The 23,068-nt window shown below is 41.4% G+C and overlaps 1 protein-coding gene across 1 annotated transcript in view; it reads left to right on the forward strand.

The window, feature by feature from the left end:
* Positions 1-3,508: 3,508 nt before the first annotated feature.
* The window catches only part of dbpa (D site albumin promoter binding protein a), a 35,305-nt gene continuing 15,745 nt past the window's right edge, over positions 3,509-23,068 (forward strand). The window contains exons 1-3 of the mRNA XM_083982711.1: positions 3,509-4,645; positions 10,826-11,094; positions 12,517-12,724. Coding sequence (XP_083838837.1) covers positions 4,447-4,645; positions 10,826-11,094; positions 12,517-12,724 — 676 coding nt within the window. The 5' untranslated portion in view covers positions 3,509-4,446. The remainder of the gene's footprint in view (positions 4,646-10,825; positions 11,095-12,516; positions 12,725-23,068) is intronic.

Below are 23,068 nucleotides of genomic sequence, written 5' to 3' on the forward strand. Positions count from 1 at the left end.
ATATTTGACAGCACTCCTGTCACCAGATAGGACCTTGAGGCCTCCCCAGGTCCTTCTAGGAACTTCTGCTGCTGCTCCCATCGTGCAGCTGCTGCCACTGATTCATGAGTCAGTCAAATCAGTATCAACAATAAACACATCATGATGTTTATGTTTGATTTACCCCGTGCAATTAGTTTTAAAGGCTGTTGTTATTATTAATATTATTATTATTATCATTACTGGTCTAGTGTGGAAGTTTAAGGTTGCCATTTGTTTCACCGGGATATAGACAGTTGGTTATACTGTAATACTCAGTTACAGTTACATTGTAAAATAGAAAAGAAAAAGTTCTGCATTTAAAATCATTTTCAAGTGAAGTATTATAAGCAAAATCTACTTTGGAGTGGCAACTTGTGCCTGTAACTGATATATTTTAACATCAATTTATTAGAAGATGTTAAATACCAATGCATCAAGTATAAGTGAATAAATAAGTTGTTAATTAAGCAAAGCAGATTGAGTTGAAGCTAGTTTTAGTCCTGTAAACCCTATACTACTATACACCTACTTGTACTTTTACTTAATTTTAAGATTTTGTGTCATTTTTCCATGCAAGATATTAATCTGAAATGTAACTACCAATATAGGCTACATGTGTTGGAGTAAAAAGAGCAAAAAGTAGCCTACATTAATATATTGCAGAGTAAGTATAAAGTATCAGAAAGGGGAATTACTCAAGTATAAATTCCCAATATTCCAAGACAGTGGCATTATCAGGTTTTAAAAAATATATAATAAAAGAGTAACTGTATAAACAAAGAGGCTATTCTTAATTATTTTTAAATTGTATTTATTTCCAATCATTTTTTTTAATATATAATTTGTTTTTTATTGCTCTTTATGCTTGCAATTCCCCCCTTTATTAATATTACTTATTATTTACGTTTAGTTCTGTGTATGTGTGTGAGTGTGTTTGTTTTTTTTAAATCCACCCCCCTCCAACCTGCCCCTCACGCGGCAATAGCATAGGGAAACCTGTGGGCGGAGACTGTGACCTATTTTTAGCCAATCGGCGGCCGAGAGCTGCAGCGAGTGACCTATTTTCAACCAATCACAGCGCGGCACAGTCGCCGGTAGGCAACAGTCGGCGCGTGCCGAAGCCATGTGCTTCTGTGGTGTTTGAGATAGGAACAGCCAGTGGGCAGAAAAACAGTCAAGTTGTGGCTTTTACCTCCGTTTTTAGTGGTGTTTAATACAGTTTAACCACATTAAATGTGGTGCTTTTTATCAACTTAACAGCCCAGAGTTACATTTTAAAAGAAAAACACCAGTAAAACCGTCGAAGGAAACGTAAATAAAACACGTGTTACACTCTTAATACATCACAATATGGCGGTTGTTTTGTTTCCTCAAAGATAGCAAGACCTGAGTACAAAATGGAGTAAAAAAAAAAAAAAAAACACCTGTCACCTGCTTCTAATACACACGGCTATTGATCTGCAGCCTTCACACTCAAAGTCACGTTGTGTCTATGTATGTGTGTGTGTGTGTGTGTGTGTGTGTGTGTGAGAGAGAGAGGGAGAGATAGATAGAGTGTGTGTGTGTGTGTGTGTGTGTGTGTGTGTGTGTGTGTGTGTGTGTCTCAGTGTGGGGGCGCAGTGAAACAGCAAACATGCCCACGTCTCGGGACTGGTCATCGTATTTGACTCTGACTCCCGCTCCTCGGTCTCTCTCCGCTTGTTGTTTTTGCTTCTCGGTTTAAATGACAGCGTGAGAGAAGAGGGGCGGGGCGCGAGGACAGGCCGCGGGCGGCGGGGTCCTGGTACGCAACAGCTCCAGCTCTGAGCAGCTATTGGCTGAAATTACAAGGGGGCGTGGCAGTTTAATGTTATTGTGTGCTGCGTTCAGGGTGCTGTGGGAGGAAACGTGGCTACACTGACAAAAAGGCAGGAATAGTTGATGTAGCTAAAAAAAAAAGAGTTTAAAGTTCTTTAACTACTGTATCATAATGGGTAACACTACTCACCATTACAAAGCAGCAGTCAATGAAAATATTGAATAAACTGTTTATAAGACATTACAATGTGGTTATACAAGGGTGTTAACTGTCAACACTGTGTGTCTAAAAAGACAGTTAATATCAATACAACTGTGAATCGGAAAACTTTATTGATACCAGGTGGAAATGTTGGAGTGGGTGAATTCGAAAGATTACATATAGGCCTACATATACACGATTAATAAATACGTAGTGTAAATATCTCCAAATTCTATAAAATGAATGAGGAAAAAGTCATTGCATTTTCCAATGTTAAACTATGTCCTATGAGTTTTAATATTCTGCTCATATATACAATCCTCGATTTAGGGGTGTCCACAAGATAAAAAATATAGTTTTTATACAATAGCCTAGGCTACAGCTTGTCATAGCTGAAGGGTCACCAAGACACAACTTCAAGTAGACTACAATTGTTTTTTTTTTAAGTAGGCTAACTCCCTTTAGTTTTCCCCTTGACAATAATTTTCTCATTATAGCCTACTGAAATGACCTTGCAGTTCTGCTCAGCTAAGCTTTACAACTTAACTGGTGGATATGTTTGTTAGGCTACATAAATGTAAACGCAGCCAACTAAATAAGTCGTCCCGGTTTTATTTAGGACACGTCGAATCAACTGAATTCACTTTTTAATTAAATAATTAGTTCATTACTGTAACCCTTTTATCTTTAAAGGTGTTCAGAAATGGCCGTTTGTCCTGTTTCTTGCGCCTTCTTCTATGAGTTTCCATGAGTTGCCGCACAAGTTTACCCGAGTAAGGAAAACCAATTTGATTCAATATGCAATGTTTGGGGCGAGACCGAGCTCGGTGTGTGTTTGTGTGTGTGTCTCTCAGACGTTTGACGGATGACGGATCCAATATCAGTAGCATATAACACTTATTAAAATGTTTTTTGTGTTCATCTTTCTTTCTTTTTTGTGTCATTGTTGTGTGAGCTAATGGACTAATTTGAATTTCCCTCTTAGGGATGAATAAAGTATTCTCTATTCTATTCTATCATGAGCAGCATGATGCATAGGCTAATTGGTGTGCCTGCATTATCCAATGCGGAAAAAAACTACCCCACTTTCATCCCGGATTTACTCGAAAATAGAATTTTGCACAAAGTTTGGGCTACATCGTCTGATAGATGAGTTATTACACTAATTTTATAACCCAGAGTGGAATCAAATTCATGTTTCTTTTCTGTACACCTTTAATTAAAACATTAGTTCATTTGGCTACTGTAACCTTTTATCTTTATCTTAAAAAACAGATTTTTTTATTTTCGACCCTCACATTTACCAATTTTCACATGTGCCGTGAAGGCATCACAGCGGCTTGGACGAGAGAGCGGCGTGGCCGGGGGGCGTGGCCTCTGAATGCAAACGAGCCACGCCCCCAAGCGCCTTTCCCCCGTGAGCGGTGACGTCACACGAGCCGCCCGTGTTGGTTCCAGCTGACTGAGAGAGAGAGAAAGGGAGGGAGGGAGAGTGAGAGAGAGAGAGAGAGAGAGAGAGAGAGGGGGAGGAAAATAAGAGCCATCAGCCCCATCTATCTGACTCTCATACTATTGGATATTATTATTTTTTTGAGGGGGGGATCTCTTTATTTCCTTCATCTTGTATTTTTCGCCTGTTTGTTTTTTGCTCATCTTTTTTTCTACCTTGACTTCTTCTGCCAAGCGCCGCCGCTCGACTCTCTACTCGCTTTCTACTGTTTCTAATCCTCTCTCTCTCCACTCATTGCATGGGACTACAGACATCCGCGTTTATTTCTGTTGTCATTATCGACTTGTCTATTTTTTTTTCTCCTTCGCTCTTCCTCCTGAGCTATAACTACGGAGTAATACGCTAAATAATAGCGACATAAAATCGATCAACTAACCCAACCAGCCGACCGACTGGACCGGACTGGACCGGACCGAACCGAGACTACAGCCGCTGTTACAGGCTCATACCTCCACCAACTCACAGCGGACCTCGCTGCTGCACCTCCGGGATTGAATTGATCTTCCTCAGCGCGTCTGAGTTTGTTTTTTTGGAGGGGGAACTGTGACAGGAACTCCGGAGGGCTGCTCCAGCTCCACAGGATGAATTAGACTCGGTCGACATGGTGCCATTTTGGAGATAAACCTCACCCCCCACCACCACCAAAACCACCACCAACACCACTTCTACCCCTGTTTGGTTATTTTCCTCTTCTTTTAACTCATATTTCTTCATGGGACGGGCGGGACAGCGGGACATCAGGTGGAGATCTTGAGCGCACGGCCGCACACCTTTTTGACGGCGCGTCTGTCAATTAGCGGCACTAATTGGATTATTTTGATCTTGGACTCAGAGTCTGCAGGTTGCTCCACCACCACCACCACCTCCTCACCCCAGCTCCCCCACCTCCACCTCCTCTTTCTCCCCCTAAGAAGTTATGTCAAGGCCTCTCACTCAGCTTCTACCGCCGGATCTCCCTGCCGGGGCCACCAGCCCCCAGTTCGGGGCCACCACCAACCCGGCCGGAAGTGGCCCTCAGAGCGGACAGCTGACCTCCATGACCAACCTGAAGTCGCTGCTCCAGCTGCCAATCAAGAGCGACCAGAGAGGAACCAAGGACTGTTGCGAGATGAAAGGTGAGTGTGTGTGTGTATGTGTGTGTGTGTGTGTGTGTGTGTGTGTGTTTGTGCACGTGAGCATGTGTGTGAGTGTACATTTATGTGTCTGTGTGTTGTGTTGTGTGTGTGACAAGGAGGAGGAGGGGAGGAAGAGGAGGAGGAGGAGGAGGAGGAGGGGGTCCTATGGGGAATAAACTTCTTAAAGGGACACTAGTGGAAATACCTCAACCAACAAGTTACTGCAGCGACTTAATGGAGATGTGCACTTTCAACGTGCATCACTGTAATAAAAGTGCAATGCATTTCCTGTATTAGGATGTTTGGTTGATAGTTTAATGTAAAAAATAAAATAAAAATACATGAAATGCAATAAAATACTGTAAATATACAACTATTAATGAGCATTTGGAGCCTTTGCAGGAATATACCGTGGAAAAAACAGCTGAAATCAATAACTAATCCATCTTGTTTGTTGTTGACAGTGAAGTTTATTAATGGAGTTCATTAACCCTGTCAGTCATGATCTGTTATAAGCTTCTGAAATATGAGAAATTGAAATAAAACTGAACATATTTGGCACCTGAACACACCACACAGCAGCACCCTGGGGAGTTATCAATATTTTCCTTTGTCATGACTAATTTTATTGAATAGAACAATTGAGACGATCATTTAATCAGTTTGAAACAACAATAATAATGATAAGTAACATGTTCAACAAAGAGCCTCGACTCAGTTTTAAATCTGTGCAGGAATATTACAGTGATTATTCATCGGTGTGTGTGTGTGTGAGAGAGAGAGAGAGAGTGTGTGTGTGTGTGTGCATGTGACTGAGTGGGTAGGTGTGATTGTAGAAGACAGAGGCCCTGCGTATCCAACACACACACACACACACACATATAAACACACACACATGCACATGCACACACTGTTTTCACTTCAGCCTTCCTCCTTCTGGCTCGCTGGGTTCTTATATTAAACATTTCCTTTTTGCATTTTGGTGGTGGTGAAATGAAATGAAATGAGGATGAGGAGGAGGTAGAGGAAGAAGAATAGGAAGAATAAGAGGAGGTGGAGGTGGAGGTGTAGGAGGGAGAGAGGGAATAAAAAAAGCAGCACAGTCTGGAAGTGGATGCCGTTAAAAATCCAGCCAAAGCAGAAGCCGCTTGTGTTGCTGCTGCTGCTGCTGTTGTTGAGTGTGTGTGCCGTTGTCGTTGACTCGTTGTGTTTAAATAAAGGTTAGTGAGTGGGATTGAATTGTTTCCCATCCACCAGCTGCCATGACAAACATTAACCAGGCTGCCTCTGCTTCTTCCTCTCTCTCTCTCTGTGCTGTGGGGATGTCATAACTCCTCGTCAGCTGCTGTCAAACACACACACACACACACACACGCACACACACACACACACTGGTTTTTGATGGGCTTTTGAGGACAGTGCATTGACTATCTTGCCTCACTTTTTTTTTTTAAATCTGTCACGAGCTGGTCCTCATTTGTATAGCTATACTCCAACACACTCAAACAGAGGCAGAAAAACAAAGACATCACACTGTCCTATTGTTTCCTGCTGGTTGGCGACCCCTGGTGGCCTTTTGGTGCAACTGCAGCTTTTTTTCTTTGGATTTTTTTCTTCCTTCTCCTTCTTTTTTTTCTTTTTTTTGGTTGCTTTGCATGAGCATGAAGAGGAGGAGGAGGAGGAGGAGATGATGGTGAGCCCGGCTGACAGCCTCTCCATGGAGTCAGAGAGCAGCTCGGAGGCCCCGGCTACACAGCCTCATTGTCAGGACTCGTAGAGCACCGTGCTCCCTTAACGATAGGTGATGCGTTCAGGGGTGTTAAGAAAAAAAAGAAAAAAAGAGAAAAGATGCTTGTGTGTGATGTTGCTGCTGCTGCTGCTGCATGGCCGTGGGCTTTCTCTCTCTCCTCTCTTCCACAGTGCAGAGTCAACGTTTCACTCCTCCTCTCCCTGGCTAGCTTTGTTTGACGCCTTCGCAAACACCCACTCTCCCTTCTATCACATCTCTCTTCGCTCCTTCCTTCACACGTCTTTGAGTTTTTCCTCTCACACTTCCCTGTCTCATCAGATCAGTCCGTCTTCCACTCTCTCTCTCTATATCCTCCTCTCCTCTCTGCTCATTTACATTTCCTCTGGCTTTGTCTTCCTTCTTTGGCCTCATCATCCCTCTCTCTTTCTTTCTTGCTCTTTCTCCAAACCCCCTTTCATTTGCATCCATCTCTCTCCTCTCCTCTCCTTCTCTTTCCTTCCCCTTTCCTCTCACATCTCTATCAAATTTGCATAGATCCTCTCCCCCCTCTCTCTCCTCCTCCTCCTCCTCCTCTTCTTTCCAGTCTTTTCTTTTTCTGTCCGTCCTCTCACTCTAACGTTTCTTCTCCTCCGTCCTGTGGTCAGTTCCCACTTCATCAGGCTTTAATGACTTGTCCACTTCAGTTCAAAGAGTCACCATCACTTTGATTAAGCTGTGTCACTTTCACTTTTCCCTCCCATCAATTTCCCTTTCTGTCTTTCTCTTTCATTTTCTGCTCCCCCAAAGGGATTTCCCCAGTTCCTTTCCTTTCCATTGGTTTTCCTTTCCTTTTCTTTCCTTTATTAGCTGCTTGGTTGATACTTTATAGTGAATTTTATTGTAGAAATCCCCATTAAATGTAATACATGTATATTATAAAAGTCCATTTGAAGCCACTGCAGTAAGTCTAATGTCAGTATTCAGTGACATATTTTAAGAAAATAGCTGAAATTAATAGTTTATCAATGTGTTTGCAGTAATTTATCAATGAGGAGGTCACAGATTAATCCATACAAGTAGGCTATGCTAATATTGTAGACAGATAGATATATTTACATCCTAATATGAGATGATAACAGTCTCATACTGCATATGGCAGCATCACTATATATGGGTCATATTTTCCAGTTGTGTGTTTGTGTTAAGGGGATAGTTCAACATTTTGGCAAATTGGCCCATGGCCATAATCCCAATAGTCATAGCAGTAGGTTCGTTACCGTTAATTGTCGGTGCAAGCTATTTTTAGAACGGCGGAGCAGAGCCGCGAGCTGTTCAGAGCTACGCTACGGAGGCTAATGGGATTTCTTGGTTTCCCTCATCAAACTCATCAAATACACAATCCAACAACTCTATAACGCTCTGGTGGACAAGTTGTGACCTGCACATTCACCATGCTATGAGATAATAACACAACGTTACCAGACAGAGTTGTTTTAGAGGTAAATTCATGCAAAACCGCTGATGTGTGTTGCCTTCAGGGGCAGTTTTTCGGCAAACCGTCTCTGCATTTACCTCTAAAACAACTCTGTCTGGTAACGTTGTGTTATTATCTCATAGCGTGGTGAATGTGCAGCTCACAACTTGTCCACCAGAGCGTTGTGGAGTTGTTGGATTGTGTATTTGATGAGTTTGATGATGAGGGAAACCAAGAAATCCCATAATGAGCCTCCGTAGCGTAGCTCTGAGCAGCTCACGGCTCTGCTCCGCCGTTTTAAAAAATAGCTTGCACCGACAATTAAAGGTAACGAACCTACTGCTATGACTATAGGGATTATGGCAATGGGCCAATTTGCCAAAATGTTGAACTATCCCTTTAACTTGTGGTTAAGTGGCCTGTGATCATCTGTGTGTTCAGTTTGAGTCTTGTGATGATAACAGATGACGATGATGATAGTTGTGTAGAATCTGGACTCTGCTCTGCTGTTTTCCTGCTGTAATCTCTCTCACGTCTTCTTGTTCTTTAATCCCTTTAACTTTACATTTCCTTCGCTGCTCTGCCTCCGTCTCATTACTCTCTCTTTCTCTCTCTCTTTCTCTCTCTGGTTCTGTCGTCCCGGCCCAGCAGCCCAGTTAAATATGCTCTTTTATTACTATTTTATTGGGTTTTATTATTCAGTGTGCCATTTATTCAATATGCACTTTTTGGAGACACAATTCTTTAGAATAATATTACCAAAGGATCGGAGAACAAAACAACCACTGTAGCTCCGTCTGTACAGTGATTCAATTAAATTAGCTTCATGTTTTATTTGCAGGTTTTCCTTTTTTCTTTTTTCTTTTTCTCTCTCTGCTGATGGTTTATTGATGCCTGAAGTTTGTATCTATGTTTCCATTGGACTCCCTCCCTCGCTGTGTGTGTGTGTTGGGTCAGAGTGCAGGGTCAATCAAATCAACTTTATCTATAGATGCCTTTTAATGATCGCAGCTAAGTGCTTTATAGGCAGCAAAGGACAGAGGCTGTTGTGCAGTAAACAACAGCGCGGCCTCTGGAGCTGTTTGTTGATGGTTGTTTGTCTTTTTAAATGATTAGCTGACACAGTGTTCACACTATTGTGATGCATTGTTCTCCCTGTAGCAGCAGCAGTAGTGGAAATCAGTCACACAGTCAGGGGAACGAACGACTCGCAGATCTGGAGCTGGAACAAAATGATCTGATGGTGGTCCGTCGTCTCCGTTCGTCTGAGTTTAACTGGAATCAGCCGCTTTTTCTGCTTTAAAAAAAAAAATAAACAAAAGAACTGATGGAGATCCAAGAAACAAAGCTCCAAGCTGGTGGAAACAAATGTCCATTTGGTGCCTTGCTCAATGGCCCAGAAGGCGGCCACATGTGATGGTGGTCATAGTATAATGATGATATTTTTACTTTTATTACTGGCAATAATTGAACCATTCGAACAACACATGATCATCCTCTTCTTCCAGCTTCTCTCGCTGTGATTTGTACGTTAAAAACTAAACGTTTGGTTCTTCACAGTCTGGATTCTGAATGTAAAATTGTGCGTTTTCCCTTTTGAAATACAATTAAGGTGGTTCTGCATCTGGCAGCTGTGTTGCATAGTCTTGTATCAGTTGATGCTTTGATTCAATTTACTGATTAATAATCAAATATAACGTCACAGTAGTATGAGGGGGTGAGAGTCATGAAGTTAGAAAACACTGAATGTGTGAATTCAACTTTTTATTTGCCAGAATTCAGCTTTTTATTTGCCAGAGACTCAGCTGTGAGTCTCTTTTGTGGCTGTTATAAAGTGCGGAGGCTGAACTCAAATGAGACCTTCAGACCTATGAAGAGTTTTCACTTTGCATAGCGTCACCCAATAGTGTGTTTAAACTTGAATATTGAATTTGAACAGATCATTATAAGTGGAGTATTGTTTTTTTTTTAACATTCCTGTGGTTTTAGAAAACCAGAACTTGAGGTTCTCTGAGGTTCTTGGTTTGTTGAACTGAGTTCACCATAGTTGCATCGCTATGACGCAACCGATCATCAAAATGCAGCTTTCAGTGGATGTATAGTCTTTGATTATGGGCCGAGTTGTAGTCTCCCTTTAACAAACACTGGAAGCTTTGAGCAGACGGAGATGTACGGTGGCCCTGATGGGCCAGTTCACAGTGTAAATCTAATGAAATCAATGTATTTCTGGTTTCAGTGGCGCCGAGGGGAAAGACCGACCGTGCGGTAGAAAACAAAAGGCATGTTTGTTAGTGTGTGTCATACGGCACCAGTGTGTGGTGCCTTTGGGGGATCGAACCTGGGACCATGTGGCCACCATACATTGACTATCTTTGGAGACAGTGTACAGTGTGTACAGGATTTCCACTTAATCAGTTTGTCTTAAAACTTCACCAAACACAAAACCTGCTTTCATGCACATCCTTACATTTCTGGGTTATTCAGTCAATTAATCACAAAACCTCTTTTTAGAAATTGGAGATATTTTCAACATAAATAGCCTACTATGTTTTTTGAATGTTATGACTAAAGGGTGTCGGAACAAAAGTGCTTTACGTAATGTCAATATATCACTGTGTTGCATTAGCTAGAGAGGACAGTTTAATAACAGTAAACTAATTAGTTTAATGTGGATGATATTATCGGCCTTTCAGGATGCAGTTTAGAGTCACATTTCCACATTTCTAACTGCATAGTTTCTCGTTATCTCGCCGTTACCTCGTCAGACTGGATGTCTCTGTCATTGGCTCTTATCTGTCTTTTTGTCCTTCAACTTAAAAACATAGAGCGAGAGAGAAGGAGGAGAAACAAGTGTCCTTACCCCGTGTGGTCAGAAAAACAAAACATTCAAAACATAACAAAGCTTCTTCTCTTTTTCGTATCTGGATGAAATAACAGTTAACATAATAAACTCTTTATTCTTCCTTTCCCTCTCCAGACAAAGACAAGCCCTTGGACTCCGACGAGGACTCACAGGGTGTGAACGGCGGAACGACCGGTGGAGTCGGGGGCGCCCCGGGCTCCGGTGCGCTGCGGCCCAACTCCCAGTCGGCCTTCCTGGGCCCGCTGCTGTGGGAGCGGACCTTGCCCTGCGACGGCGGCCTCTTCCAGCTGCAGTACATGGACCTGGAGGAGTTCCTGACCGAGAACGGGATGGGGATGCATGGTAACGGGCCCAGCTCCACCAGCGCCCAGATCCCCTCCCAGGTGAGACTGACTGACAGCTAGAGGCCAAAAGATTTATTAACTTTAATCTGCAGGAAGATTTGGTATTAAAAACAAGGTGTAGCTTTCCTTAGCGTTAACAAAATGAGAACAAAATTAGACCGTTGGATTTACTTTCATTATAGTCTCGGTGTAGGACAATTCAGATGTGTCAAGAATAACAACTTCACAATGTAAACTTACTTGCAAGCTAATGTTTTGGGTTTTCCCACTAAAGTTCATCTGAATGTTATTTGTCCTTAAGGGGATAGTTCAACATTTTGGCAAACTGGCCCATTGCCATAATCCCTATAGTCATAGCAGTAGGTTCGTTAGCTTTAATTGTTGGTGCAAGCTATTTTTAGAACGGCGGAGCAGAGCCGCGAGCTGCTCAGAGCTACGCTACGGAGGCACATGGGATTTCTTGGTTTCCCTCATCAAACTCATCAAATACACAATCCAACAACTCCAAAATGCTCTCATGGACAAGTTGTGACCTGCACAATGATTCACCACACTTGCATTTGTTGAGTTTGATGATGGAAATTACTATGGCAATGGGCCAATTTGCCAAAATGTTGAACTATCCCTTTAAAATTGTGTAGCAACCTTTTACATAGTTTGCAAATATTCATATTGATTAAATAAAATAATCTCTTTCTGAGAGACTGTAAAACTAGCTAGTACCTTTTGTGTTCATGGGTTAGCTTACTATCTTTCATTAACTAGTTAGCTTGGTTGTTAGACAGTTGTTTATCTTGCTTGTAAGCTGGTTAGCATGCTTGTTAGCAAGTTTTTTTTTGCTTCTTTTTAACAGACATCAGTTAATTTTCTCTAACTAACTGAAACAAATACAAAATGAACGTAATCACACTGTTGTTAGCGGGTTATTTAACGATCTTGTTTGCTACTGTATCTTTGATTGATAGTTCACATCAGTCTCGTTGTATTTCTGGGAATATCTACGTTAGCGCCCTGTTGGCTGCTCAACAAGTGTCAGAAATGTCAAAAACTGATGAGATAATGACTGAAAATCTAACATCAGTGATTGTCAAATAAAATCCAGCTGCTGTTTTCCCTGTCATGTCCTCTCAGAGCCACTATAAGGCCCAATAACAGTTTGGACTCCGCTGCCCATATCATCTGAAAACAAGAGAGCCATTGTCTTACACTTGGCGTGGCTCAACTTGTCAACAAGAGGCCATGTTGTCTGGGCCAAAGATTTGATTTTGTGCTCTTAAATTTTGATCTTTAATCTTTTGTGCGTTGAGATGTGGCCTCGTCCAACACCTGAATTTAATTTGGGAGACTTGGACGAATCCACAGGAGCTCATTCAGAGGAGATTTTAATGCCTCTTGTCTGTTCTGCGTGTTGTTATTTAGACTGTATTTTTTAATTATTCTCCCGTCCTCTCGTCTTCCCAGAGTTCCCAGTCTGCGGTGCCCAACCAGAGCTCCCAGTGCCCCCCCTCTTCTCCTTCCCCCTGCTCCTCTTCATCCTCCTCCATGTCCTCCTCATCCTCCTCTTCCTCGCTGCTGGGATTGGAGACCGTCCAGCCGCAGCAGCAGCAGCCGCCGCCACCTCAGCAACAGCAGCAAGGCATGATGGGAGGAGGACCCGAGTGTCTACACGGTGAGTGAATGTGGATTTTCACCACAAAACACCACAACAGTGAACTTTGGAGGCGGTTTATGAGACTTTTAATGGAGTTTGTGACGAGTCAATACATTTTGCACATCAGTTATTTACTGCATCAGTCAGTCTGAAGACTATTGAAGGGATAGTTCACCCAAAATTCTAATTTCACTCATTATCTACTCACCCTCATGTGGACTAAGGGCTGGGAGAAGTTTCAGAGTCCTCCGTGGCTTCTCTGAGTTACAGGGGGTCTCGGCGTAGCAGTGCATGTCCATATAACGGTTGCAAATGGATACCAACTGTCTTCATACCAAAAAGACACACCAAAAAACATCCAAATACCTCCATGCTGCTCGAATGTAATGTCCATCTTGTATTGAAGCCCCGAAATGCGAAATTGTTCTGAAAAACATTAAATAAGTCTATATTTGGACGAACCAGGAAGAGAAGCTTCCGCTACAAACAAGCTTGAAAAATAGACTTTTCGGGACAATTTTGCATTTCGGGGCTTCAGTACAAGACGGACATTACATACGAGCAGCATGGAGGTATTTGGATGTTTTTTGGTGTGTCTTTTTGTTACGAAGACAGTTGGTATCCATTTGCAACCATCATATGGGCAGGGTGAGTAGATAATGAGTGCAATTTGAATTTTGGGTGAACTATCCCTTTAAAATGAGAAATCTTCCTTGACTCCAGTTTTCAATTAAACTGACTACACGTGAGTCTGAGACGTTTGCGCAGCGGCTAATGAAGTCAGACGTACATGAAGCTGCGTTACGCAGAAGCCTGGATGAGATGTGGCAGTAATGAGGACACAGATCCCTGAAACATTAAACCCAGTTCAACCGTTCAAACTCCTTCAACAATAACCAGAGTAGGATTGTCTCTAATTATATCTCTGTGTGATAAATGGCTGACGCGCTGCTCTTCGGCTCCATCCACCAGCCCTGTTTTCATCCGTTATATATATTCATAATTTATTGTTTCCTCTCTCTGCTGCCTTTGATATGAACCAGAACTGCCAGAACATCACAAGTGTCTTTCTGTCTATCTGTCTATCTGTCCGTGTTTTCTTTCTTTTACATTATTTTTTTGGTTTCACAAGTCTGACAACTTCTAATTCCAACTAATTGAAACCACAAAGCCGTTCCTGATAATGCTGACGGTCGTGTTTTTCTTCCTGTGAACCACCGAGTCAATCACCACGGTTAATTTCATGATGATTTATTGAAGACGCGTCTTTTATAAATGTAAAGTTATTACACAGACATAGAAAGGAAGCAGTGGACGACCAAACTTTTTTTCTGTGTGAGATGTGTTGAAGTCGTTTTAATGGTTAATTTTATTTTTGCGATCAAAGCGAAATGGAATTGAATCAGCTGAGAGAGACTGAGTTTATAATTGTTTGATCATATTTGATGTATTGAAGTGAAGGCAGAGCCGTATGTATGTGTGTGTGTATATGGTTATATATTTATCTTAACTTCCACTGCAGCAGGGGAAATTACAGCTGTTAAATCCTGGAGAGCAGCAAATGGTTAACTGTCACTTTGTTTGGAGGGAATTCAAAGCGGCGGATATTTGTTTACACTACTTCAAACATAAAGCATAACATAAATAAAAGCTGATGATGAAATTGAAGCGCTTCCCTCTTCTGGACCACAAAGCAAAGTAATACTTTAGTTTTTGATTTTTAATCAGTTCATTATTTCAGTTCAAACATTTTTTTTCCTGTGATGGCGTTAAAGCTTAATAGAATAAATACTGTATGCATTTCTTTGCTATTTTTTTTATTTTATTTTTTAAAGCAAAGAAGATGAAACTAACAGAATAGTTAAAGCTGCATTACGTATTTGATTTTTCTGACTTTAACACAACTTCAACTTAACACAACAATATATTTCACATTTTACACATTTAGTTTTTTCTTTTAGCTCTGTTTTGGTCTCCACCGCCTCCTATGAGCATCACCTCTGTCTCTAGTGGTTAAATGCTCCAACGTGTTCAGTAGCTCGTCAGAAAACCAAACTTTAACACATTGTAGAGCTGGGAACCACTGCAGAAATGGAGGGTTCAATCCATTTCTGATATAGAAATATTGATGAGTGCAGCTTTATAACATTAGTCGCTTGCTAACGTACAAATATAACAGTCACAAGGCAGAGAGAAATGAGAGGAGCATGTTAGCTGCATCGTACCAAACCAAGTTACAAAACCACAAAAACTTGAGATTGTAAAACATTTATTCGATTTAAATTTCTCTTTAACTTCCAACTTTAATAAATCATCATCTTCCTGCTGTTTCACAGAGATGTATTTTCTATCAGCTTGTTCAGATTCGACGTTGAAGCGGTTTGAATCCTTTCCACACGCTGCTTTAAAATTCATCCTGATAATATTGAGAATAATCAGAAACTTTTATTTGAGCTCTTTTGAGAATGTGAGATAAAGTTTTGGAGGTTTGAATGGATCGGGCTGCAGTGCACAGGGCTGAATGATAACGATGACGACTCCCGTGGAGCTTCAGATGTTAAAAGGTTTGTTGTTGCACAAATTTGTTCAGACTCGGTTTCGATCACGTCGTGATAATCAGCTACCGTGCTTCGTGGTTCACACTTAAAGCTTTCACACGCTTTTCATAAAATTTGAATACGACGAGAGTGCAGGATGAAGTTTAGACTCAGCTGGAGGCAGGAAAAAAAGAAGAGGAGGAGGAGGACGAAGAAAAAACAGAGAGAGACTGTGACAGAGAGAGAGAGAGAGAGATAAATTGCCCAGCAGGATCAGATTCTGAGAAATCTGACTGGGACATTGTGTTTATCTTTTTCTTTCTGGGTCTTCGACAATAAGAGAGAGAGAGAGGAGATGTTGCACTGTGAAAAGAAGCTGCAGAGAAGCTTGAAGAAGAAAATAATGAAACACACACGAAATGAAAGAAAAGATGTAGGAAAATGAAAGAGACAGAGAGAGAAAGAGAGAAAGAGAGAAAGAGAGAGATGCATGAAAGGAAGCAGCAGAGCTTCAGCCTGGATAGAGCTGCTGCACTGGATACTGCTGCAAGGCTCTGACTCTGTGTGTGTGTGTGTGTGCAAGTGTCTATGAATACACACCGACCAGTGTGTGTTTGTGTGTGTGTATTTATGCCCTAATACATGCACATTTCTGCATATGTGTGTGTGTGTGTGTGCACTGAACTTTGAACGTGCATATCAGAGTGTCCTCTTTGTTTCGGCATTTGCATGCAACTGTGTAGGCTTTAATGTGAACATACTTTCATCTGCGTGTGTGTGTCTCTGTGTGTGTGTGTGTGTGTGTGTGTGCGTGTGCGCTCTTTACTCTGAATTATAAACACGTGACTGGGTTGAGCATGATGCATTCAGCCAGAAATCCCTCAGGTCGTTGTGGAGCTGAAGTGTTACTACAGAGCTGCAGAGAGAGACAGAGAGAGAGAGAGAATCAACCAGAGAGATGGATGGAAAATAGACTGGAAATAATAATCTGATCCACATGCACATGTTTTAGTTTGATTTTAATTCATTCTGGGGTAGAAAAAAAAGAAAGAAAAAAGAGGAGAGAAATGGATGCAGCTGTGTCTTCATGATATTTTTCACCTGTTCAAATGCTGCAAATTGCAAAGAATATTTACATGAGTCAGGACCGGAGAGCGAGGTCGTCAGCGGGAAAGTGGTCGAAATGGACGAAAGCCGCATAAATAAAACAATTAACCGAACCAGCTGCAGGAGACATTATGTTTTTATCCTTCCTTTTTCCTCACCTCACAGACTTAGGATCAGGTTGTTTTTTTGTTTTTTTAGCATTGAAAGTCGTCCTCTGAGGATCATCTGAGCCCAGGAGCAGGACCACAACAGTCCTTTGATCTCCCAAACCCCCCACCCCCCCCACCCCCTTCCTAGACCTCGTGAACAAGGCTCATCATGTTCACTATTATATGATTTTAAACTCAGATATTTGGAGTTTAGAAAAGAAAAACAAAGTGCAGTTCACTGATTTCCTCCTGAGGTTCTTTTCTCTGGCGTTGGAAATGGAGCCTGAACGCCTCATCAGAGTCTCCCATATTAGAAAACATAGTGGAAATAAGACAAATAAATGAGCCTTTGATCTGGTCCCTTAAGTATATGTAAAATAGTTTTTACGGTGCTGACAGAATGTGTTTCATCCAGATTTGTCATAAATTTCACAGTTTTTTGAGTAGATATTTAAAATCAAAATGTCAAAGCTTCTGAATGAAACATGATTCTCCGGCTGCGTCGCCTGTTTTACACGCGAGTGAAGTTCAGGCATCAATTTTTGCAGGACAGTTAAGAAGAAATTAATTTTTTACAAACTGTACACATCGGTCCCGTCCTTTGTTTGAGTCATCGCCTCAGTTTAAAGCAGAAGTAAGCGGAATGTTTGTGTTAATATAAGTCTTAAATAGTTATATCTTCCGACAGCAATCACTTATATAGAGTGTTTGGCCTGAAACACGGGTCTGTCAGTCACTCTGCTCTGCTGTAAGCCGAGGAGAAAACTTTCCTTGTATCCTACAACCTTTATCCAATGAGGAGAGAGAACGGCATGTGGTGACGTAGGGACGAGGGCGGGGACTGCTAACTCCATCTGCTGACAGGAAGTTAGCCAAAACCACCGGATCGCTTACTTCTGCTTTAACTTTCTGCCTCTCGTCACCCACTGAGCCACAGACCTAATAAAAAGAGGTTAAAGAAACAATTGCTGAAGGAAAAAAAAAGACAATTTATCTTAAAGTGAATCAGTTTCCTCAGCTGGGGCTTGAAGATAAGAAGAGGAGTCAACAGATTGAACCTGTGGAGGTGGATTCAGGCATCTGGTCTTCCTGCCTCGTCCAGCTGGTGGAGCCGGGTCCAGACCTCGCTGGAGGGGGATTATCGATCTCATCTGGTCTAACTCTAACACTGAGGAGCAGCTGGACATCTGGGACACCTCCTCTGGCCCGTTGCCTCCTCCACTCCTCCTCGACTCCTGATTAAACGGTTGGAAAAATGGACGGATGCATCATGTAGCATCTTCAACGAGGTTCAGAAACCTTCTCGGTGTCGGACGAATCCCAATGGACCGTGGAAATAAATGAAGATCTTCCCCCGTTTGACCCTGAACCAGAATGAGCCCGAGCATTGCAGAGGAGGAGGAAGATGGTAGATAGATAGATAGATAGATAGATAGATAGATAGATAGATAGATAGATAGATAGATAGATAGATAGATAGATAGATAGATAGATAGATAGATAGATAGATAGATAGATAGATAGATAGATAGATAGATAGATAGATAGATAGAATATATGCAGCAGCAAATTATGTTTATTTTGGAGGCAAATGAAGAGGAGAGGAAACGCCGCAGAAGAGTGCACATAATGTTATGGCCTTGATAACAGTTAAACGTTATTTCCGACCACAATTTCACACCATACAACAATCACAGCTTAATATAAACGCATTTCATATAGGCTACTGCAATATTACACAAAAAATATGCATTAAAAACCTCAACAAATAACTTAAAATTTCTAAATTCTAACCGTTTAAGACGAGGGCTGCCATGTTTTGATGTTGTCGTGACATCAAGTCGGAAAGTCGGAGCTCTGAAATGATACCTGAGTTCCCGACCTGTAATTTCCGAGTTTGACGCCGTTCAATTCATTTTTTACAACTCGGAGCTCGTTTTTTTTTCCGACTTCCGAGTTGTCTTGAACGCAGCATTAATACATACAAAGCCAGCCTAGTGTGCAGTGTAAGAGCACGTATAAATGTGGAAGTGGAGCTATAGAATAAAATCACAGTGTAAGTGCATGATAAGAATTGTATAAAAGATAAAAGACTGGATAAAAAACAAAAAATAAAATAAATAACAACTAATAAAACTAATTCCGAATTTAGCTGTCCCTCGTAATGAAACGTGTGTGAACTTATTGAACCGTAATGTGAAATCAGACCTGGAGGAACTTCAAGAAATCAACATCAGACATGAAATGTGATGATGATGAATAAATAGAATAAGTTTGACCCACGTGATGAGCTGCACCTGAAGGCAGCAGGAGATAAAAAAATAAAAAAATCCCACAGATCTAATCAGTTAGTCTTTTGCCTGAGGCCGATCTGTGCTGCAAACTTCATGAGAAGCTGCTCAGTTTTTTTTTTTTTTTTAAACAGACGCGTGAAGAGACTGACGGAGAAAAGCAGAAGTGCTGAAGCTCGAGTGGGAAATGGAGCCAAAAACAAACAGGCAGATATAGGAGAGAAAATACGACTTCTATACTTCTATACATTTATAGAAACGTAAACAGACAGAGCTGCACACACCGCTGCTAAATCCAGCACTTTTATTTTTTAAAGGACTTTTTTTTTTTTTTTTTTTTTTTTACGTTTGATTTTTCCTTTGACTTATTCATGAGCTGGGCGAGATTTCAGGCCTCATTATTTAATCATGGTTCATCCAGAGTCGGATCGTCAGGTTGGTTCTCAGCTGTCACCGGGTGCGAACAAACACAATGAGTAGACGAGTGGAGCTCAAAATCCCAAATGTGTTGAGTTTAGTTGCGTTAAAGTGAAGTATCTAACAGATATTTTAGATACGTTATCCACTATTTCAGACATAAAGACTCTAGACTCAAGACTGCTGGTTGTGCAGCAGCGTTCAGACAGATGTGGACACAGTCTGAGGTCGAGAACTGGAAGGAAGCTGATGCTCTGATGTAATGTTTAGAGTTTAGGAAACATTTACAAGTGTATATACATATATGTTCATATGAATGACTCTGATTTCATTTGTTGTGTTTGGAGAACAAACAACATATTTGCACAAGCTTCGTCAGCCGTTGTTGTTGAAGTTGAGTCGAGGCGTTTTCACATTAGTGGAGATAAGTGATTTCTGCACACACACGCCTCCTCCGTTGTTGTGTGTGTGTGTGTGTGTGTGTTTGTGGTGTTGTGTTGTGACACGTGGTTCAAGCTGAGACTTCAAATCTGATGAACTTTGACCTGAGCTGCTGCGTGGGCGCCGCCCGTCGCTGCAGCAGCATGAACACATGACGACTTCTAGGAATTAACAACACAACACAAAGCAAGATAATCAATCGATCAATAAATAACTCGCCTTTCAGGAGTCAAAACACCATTCAGAGTGATTCATATCAATAAGGCATGAAGAGTTGAAATAGTAGAATAAATAAAAGAATAATTATTATAAAGAGTTGAATAATTTGAAACAATTGTGTGTATATAAGAAGTACAATAAGAAAACTATTAGAAAATAATCAAAAAAATATGATCAATTGCTATGAAATTAAAAAAAAGATAAAGAAAAGATAGAAATAACAAAATATGTCCAAAAAAGATCCTGAAATCATAAAATTATAGAACATTTAATAAAAGCCAGATTTCCAGATTCAGTGTTTTGGAGCAAAATGACCAAATATTTTTATTCGACTCAGTGGAGCAGCCAGAGGATCTGACAGGATCAGCTCCTGCTTCATAAATTAAGACGTGTTTTATAAAACGTAGACTGGTCCAAGGTTATGAAGTGCCTCATAAACTAAAAAAATGAATTTTAAAATCAAAAGGAAAACTTACAGAGAGCTGGTGTGAAGATAGGTTTAATAATCAACATGTTTTGACTCAATAATCTAGTGCAACAATATGCTACAGCGTGAAGTTTAAAATGCTTCTTTTATTTTAGCCTGGCTAAGTCGGCTATCGTCTCGGTATGAAGAACAAGAGCGGACTGAGAGTTATCACTGTGCGGATTAATTTTGACAAAGTAATCCCAACTCAAAGTCCACTTACTGTCTTTTTCTGGAGCTTTAAACCTCATCACACTGTCGTCATCAGCAGCTTCAGTTTACTCAGTTGGATGTTGTTGACGTGAGCTCGGGAGCTTTAAGCCAATCAGACGGCACGCCAGCGTCCACCATCCGCCTCATATACACACACATATACCTATATATAGATAGATATAACTAATATCAGCTGATTTATTAATTTAGCTGTGGTGGAAAGCTCTGGAAAAGTAGTTCTTTGAGTTGTCAGATGACTAAAACATATGCAAACTCATTAGAAAACATCACTGTGGTGTTTGTTCTGCGTCTGTTTGCAGGAATAATGATGAACGCCACGTGCCAACACACTCAGCTGCAGAAAACACAGAATTGAAGTATAACACACTTTACTCAAGGGGCCCGAGCCCTGCTGCTGCTGCTGCTGCTGCTGCTGCTGCGCTGCTTTTTAGTTTTATTTTATTATTTCTTATTATCTAATTAAGCTGTGACAGAGGGAGAAGATCGAGATCAGAGATTTAGTCTTTTGTGGTTTTTAGATTGTGGCTTTGGCGGTGTTAAATAAATTTTATCTCTTTTATTTGTGTGTGTGTGTGGGGGGGGTTTCTCCCATGGCTAAACTGAAAATAGATCAAAATGTTTGTAGAAAATGTCAAACTACTGCACAGGAACGACACATATGAAGAGATTTATTCTGTGCAACTGTTTCACGTCAAACAGAAAGTGAAAAAAAAAGCACCAACGCAGCGTCTAGACAAGAGGAATCCCAGATAGATTGACCCTGCAGGAAGGAGAAGGAGGAGTGTATACGTAGCCTAATGCATGAGGAGTTTAAATCTGATACACGCACACATATTAAAGGGATAGTTCAACATTTTGGCAAATTGGCCCATTGCTATAATCCCTATAGTCATAGCAGTAGGTTTGTTACCTTTAATTGTCGGTGCAAGCTATTTTTAGAACGGCAGAGCAGAGCCGTGAGCTGCTCAGAGCTACGCTACGGAGGCTAATGGGATTTCTTGGTTTCCCTCATCAAACTCATCAAATACAACAACTCCAAAACGCATTTTAGTCGTTTTAGAGGTAGATTCATGCAAAACCGCTGATGCACGTTGCCTTCAAGGACAGTTTTTCATCAAGCAGTCTCTGCATTTCCCTCCAAAACAACTCTGTCTGGTAACGTTGTGTTATTATCTCATAGCGTGGTGAATGTGCAGGTCACAACTTGTCCACCAGAGCGTTGTGGAGTTGTTGGATTGTGTATTTGATGAGGGAAACCAAGAAATCCCATGAGCCTCTGACGTAGCGTAGCTCTGAGCAGCTTACGACTCTGCTCCGCCGTTCTAAAAACATCTTGCACCGACAAATAAACCTACTGCTATGACTATAGGGATTATGGCAATGGGTTAAATTTGCCAAAAATGTCGAACTATCCCTTTAAAGCTGAATCTGTTGCCGTGCATTGTTGTCGAGGAGGAGGACGAGGCGACGTCCTGTCTCTTTAAAAAAAAAAAAAAAAAAAAAAGAGAAGAGTGAGAGAGTGAGAGAGTGAGAGCAGCGAGGATAAAGCCGCTGCTGCTGAGGCGTCCAGTGATTTAACATCCAGGGCCGTGATTAATCCTGGAGAGGGAAGAGTTAAACGAGACACTGACTCTGCACTCTGTAACACTGCACAGGGGGGGGGGGGGGGGGTGGGGAGGAGGGGGGGGGGGAGGCACTTCTGGAGGGGGAAGAGAGAGAGAGAGAGAGAGAGAGAGAGAGAGAAGAGTGTTCGCTTTGCATGTTTTGAAACCTCTCTCTCTCTCTCCCTCCCCTCTCTCACACGCCCGGGCCATGTGCGGCTGCCACCTCACGTGCCGCTGCAGAAAGTATTGGAGCGAGAGAGAGCCAGCATGCAAGAGAGGGAGAGAAAGGGAGGGAGGGAGAGGGGGAGGAGGAGGAGGGGGAGAGGGAGAGGGAGAGGGGAAGGGAGGGGCTGGAGGAGGAAAAGAGGGAGAGCGAGGACAGAGGAAAGTGGAGGGAGATATAGAGAGAGAGAGGGAGAGGAAGCAGTGGAGATTAGAGAGCGAATAAACACAGAGGACGAAGCAGAGAAGAGAAGAAGGAAAAAGAAACAGAGAGGAGGGTTTTTAATTGAATTTTAAAACAGATTTTTATAGATAGAAAAAAAAACAGTGTTCACATATTGATCCAGTCAGCACGTGCAGAAATAATAATGATTTAAAACCATAACTACATCTTATTTTACCTCTAACTGCTCGTGCTTTTAACTATGTTTCAATTTACCCTTTAAATTCTGGTATTCTGTTATGTTTTTGTATGTTTCAAATGTCTTGTCTTCTGTCCTTATATGTTTTGTGTTTCATCTCGGCTATATTGTAAATGAGGTTACTCCTCAATATATCTCCGAGTTTAAATAAAGATTATGAAATTAAATGAAATATAATTATAGGCTAATAATAATTTTATTATTATGAATACTAAGAATCATAATAACAACTCCGTCCTGGATTCAACAAGTC

The sequence above is a fragment of the Trachurus trachurus genome (genome assembly GCF_905171665.1).
Source record: "Trachurus trachurus genome assembly, chromosome: 11".
NCBI classification, from domain to species: Eukaryota; Metazoa; Chordata; class Actinopteri; order Carangiformes; family Carangidae; genus Trachurus; species Trachurus trachurus.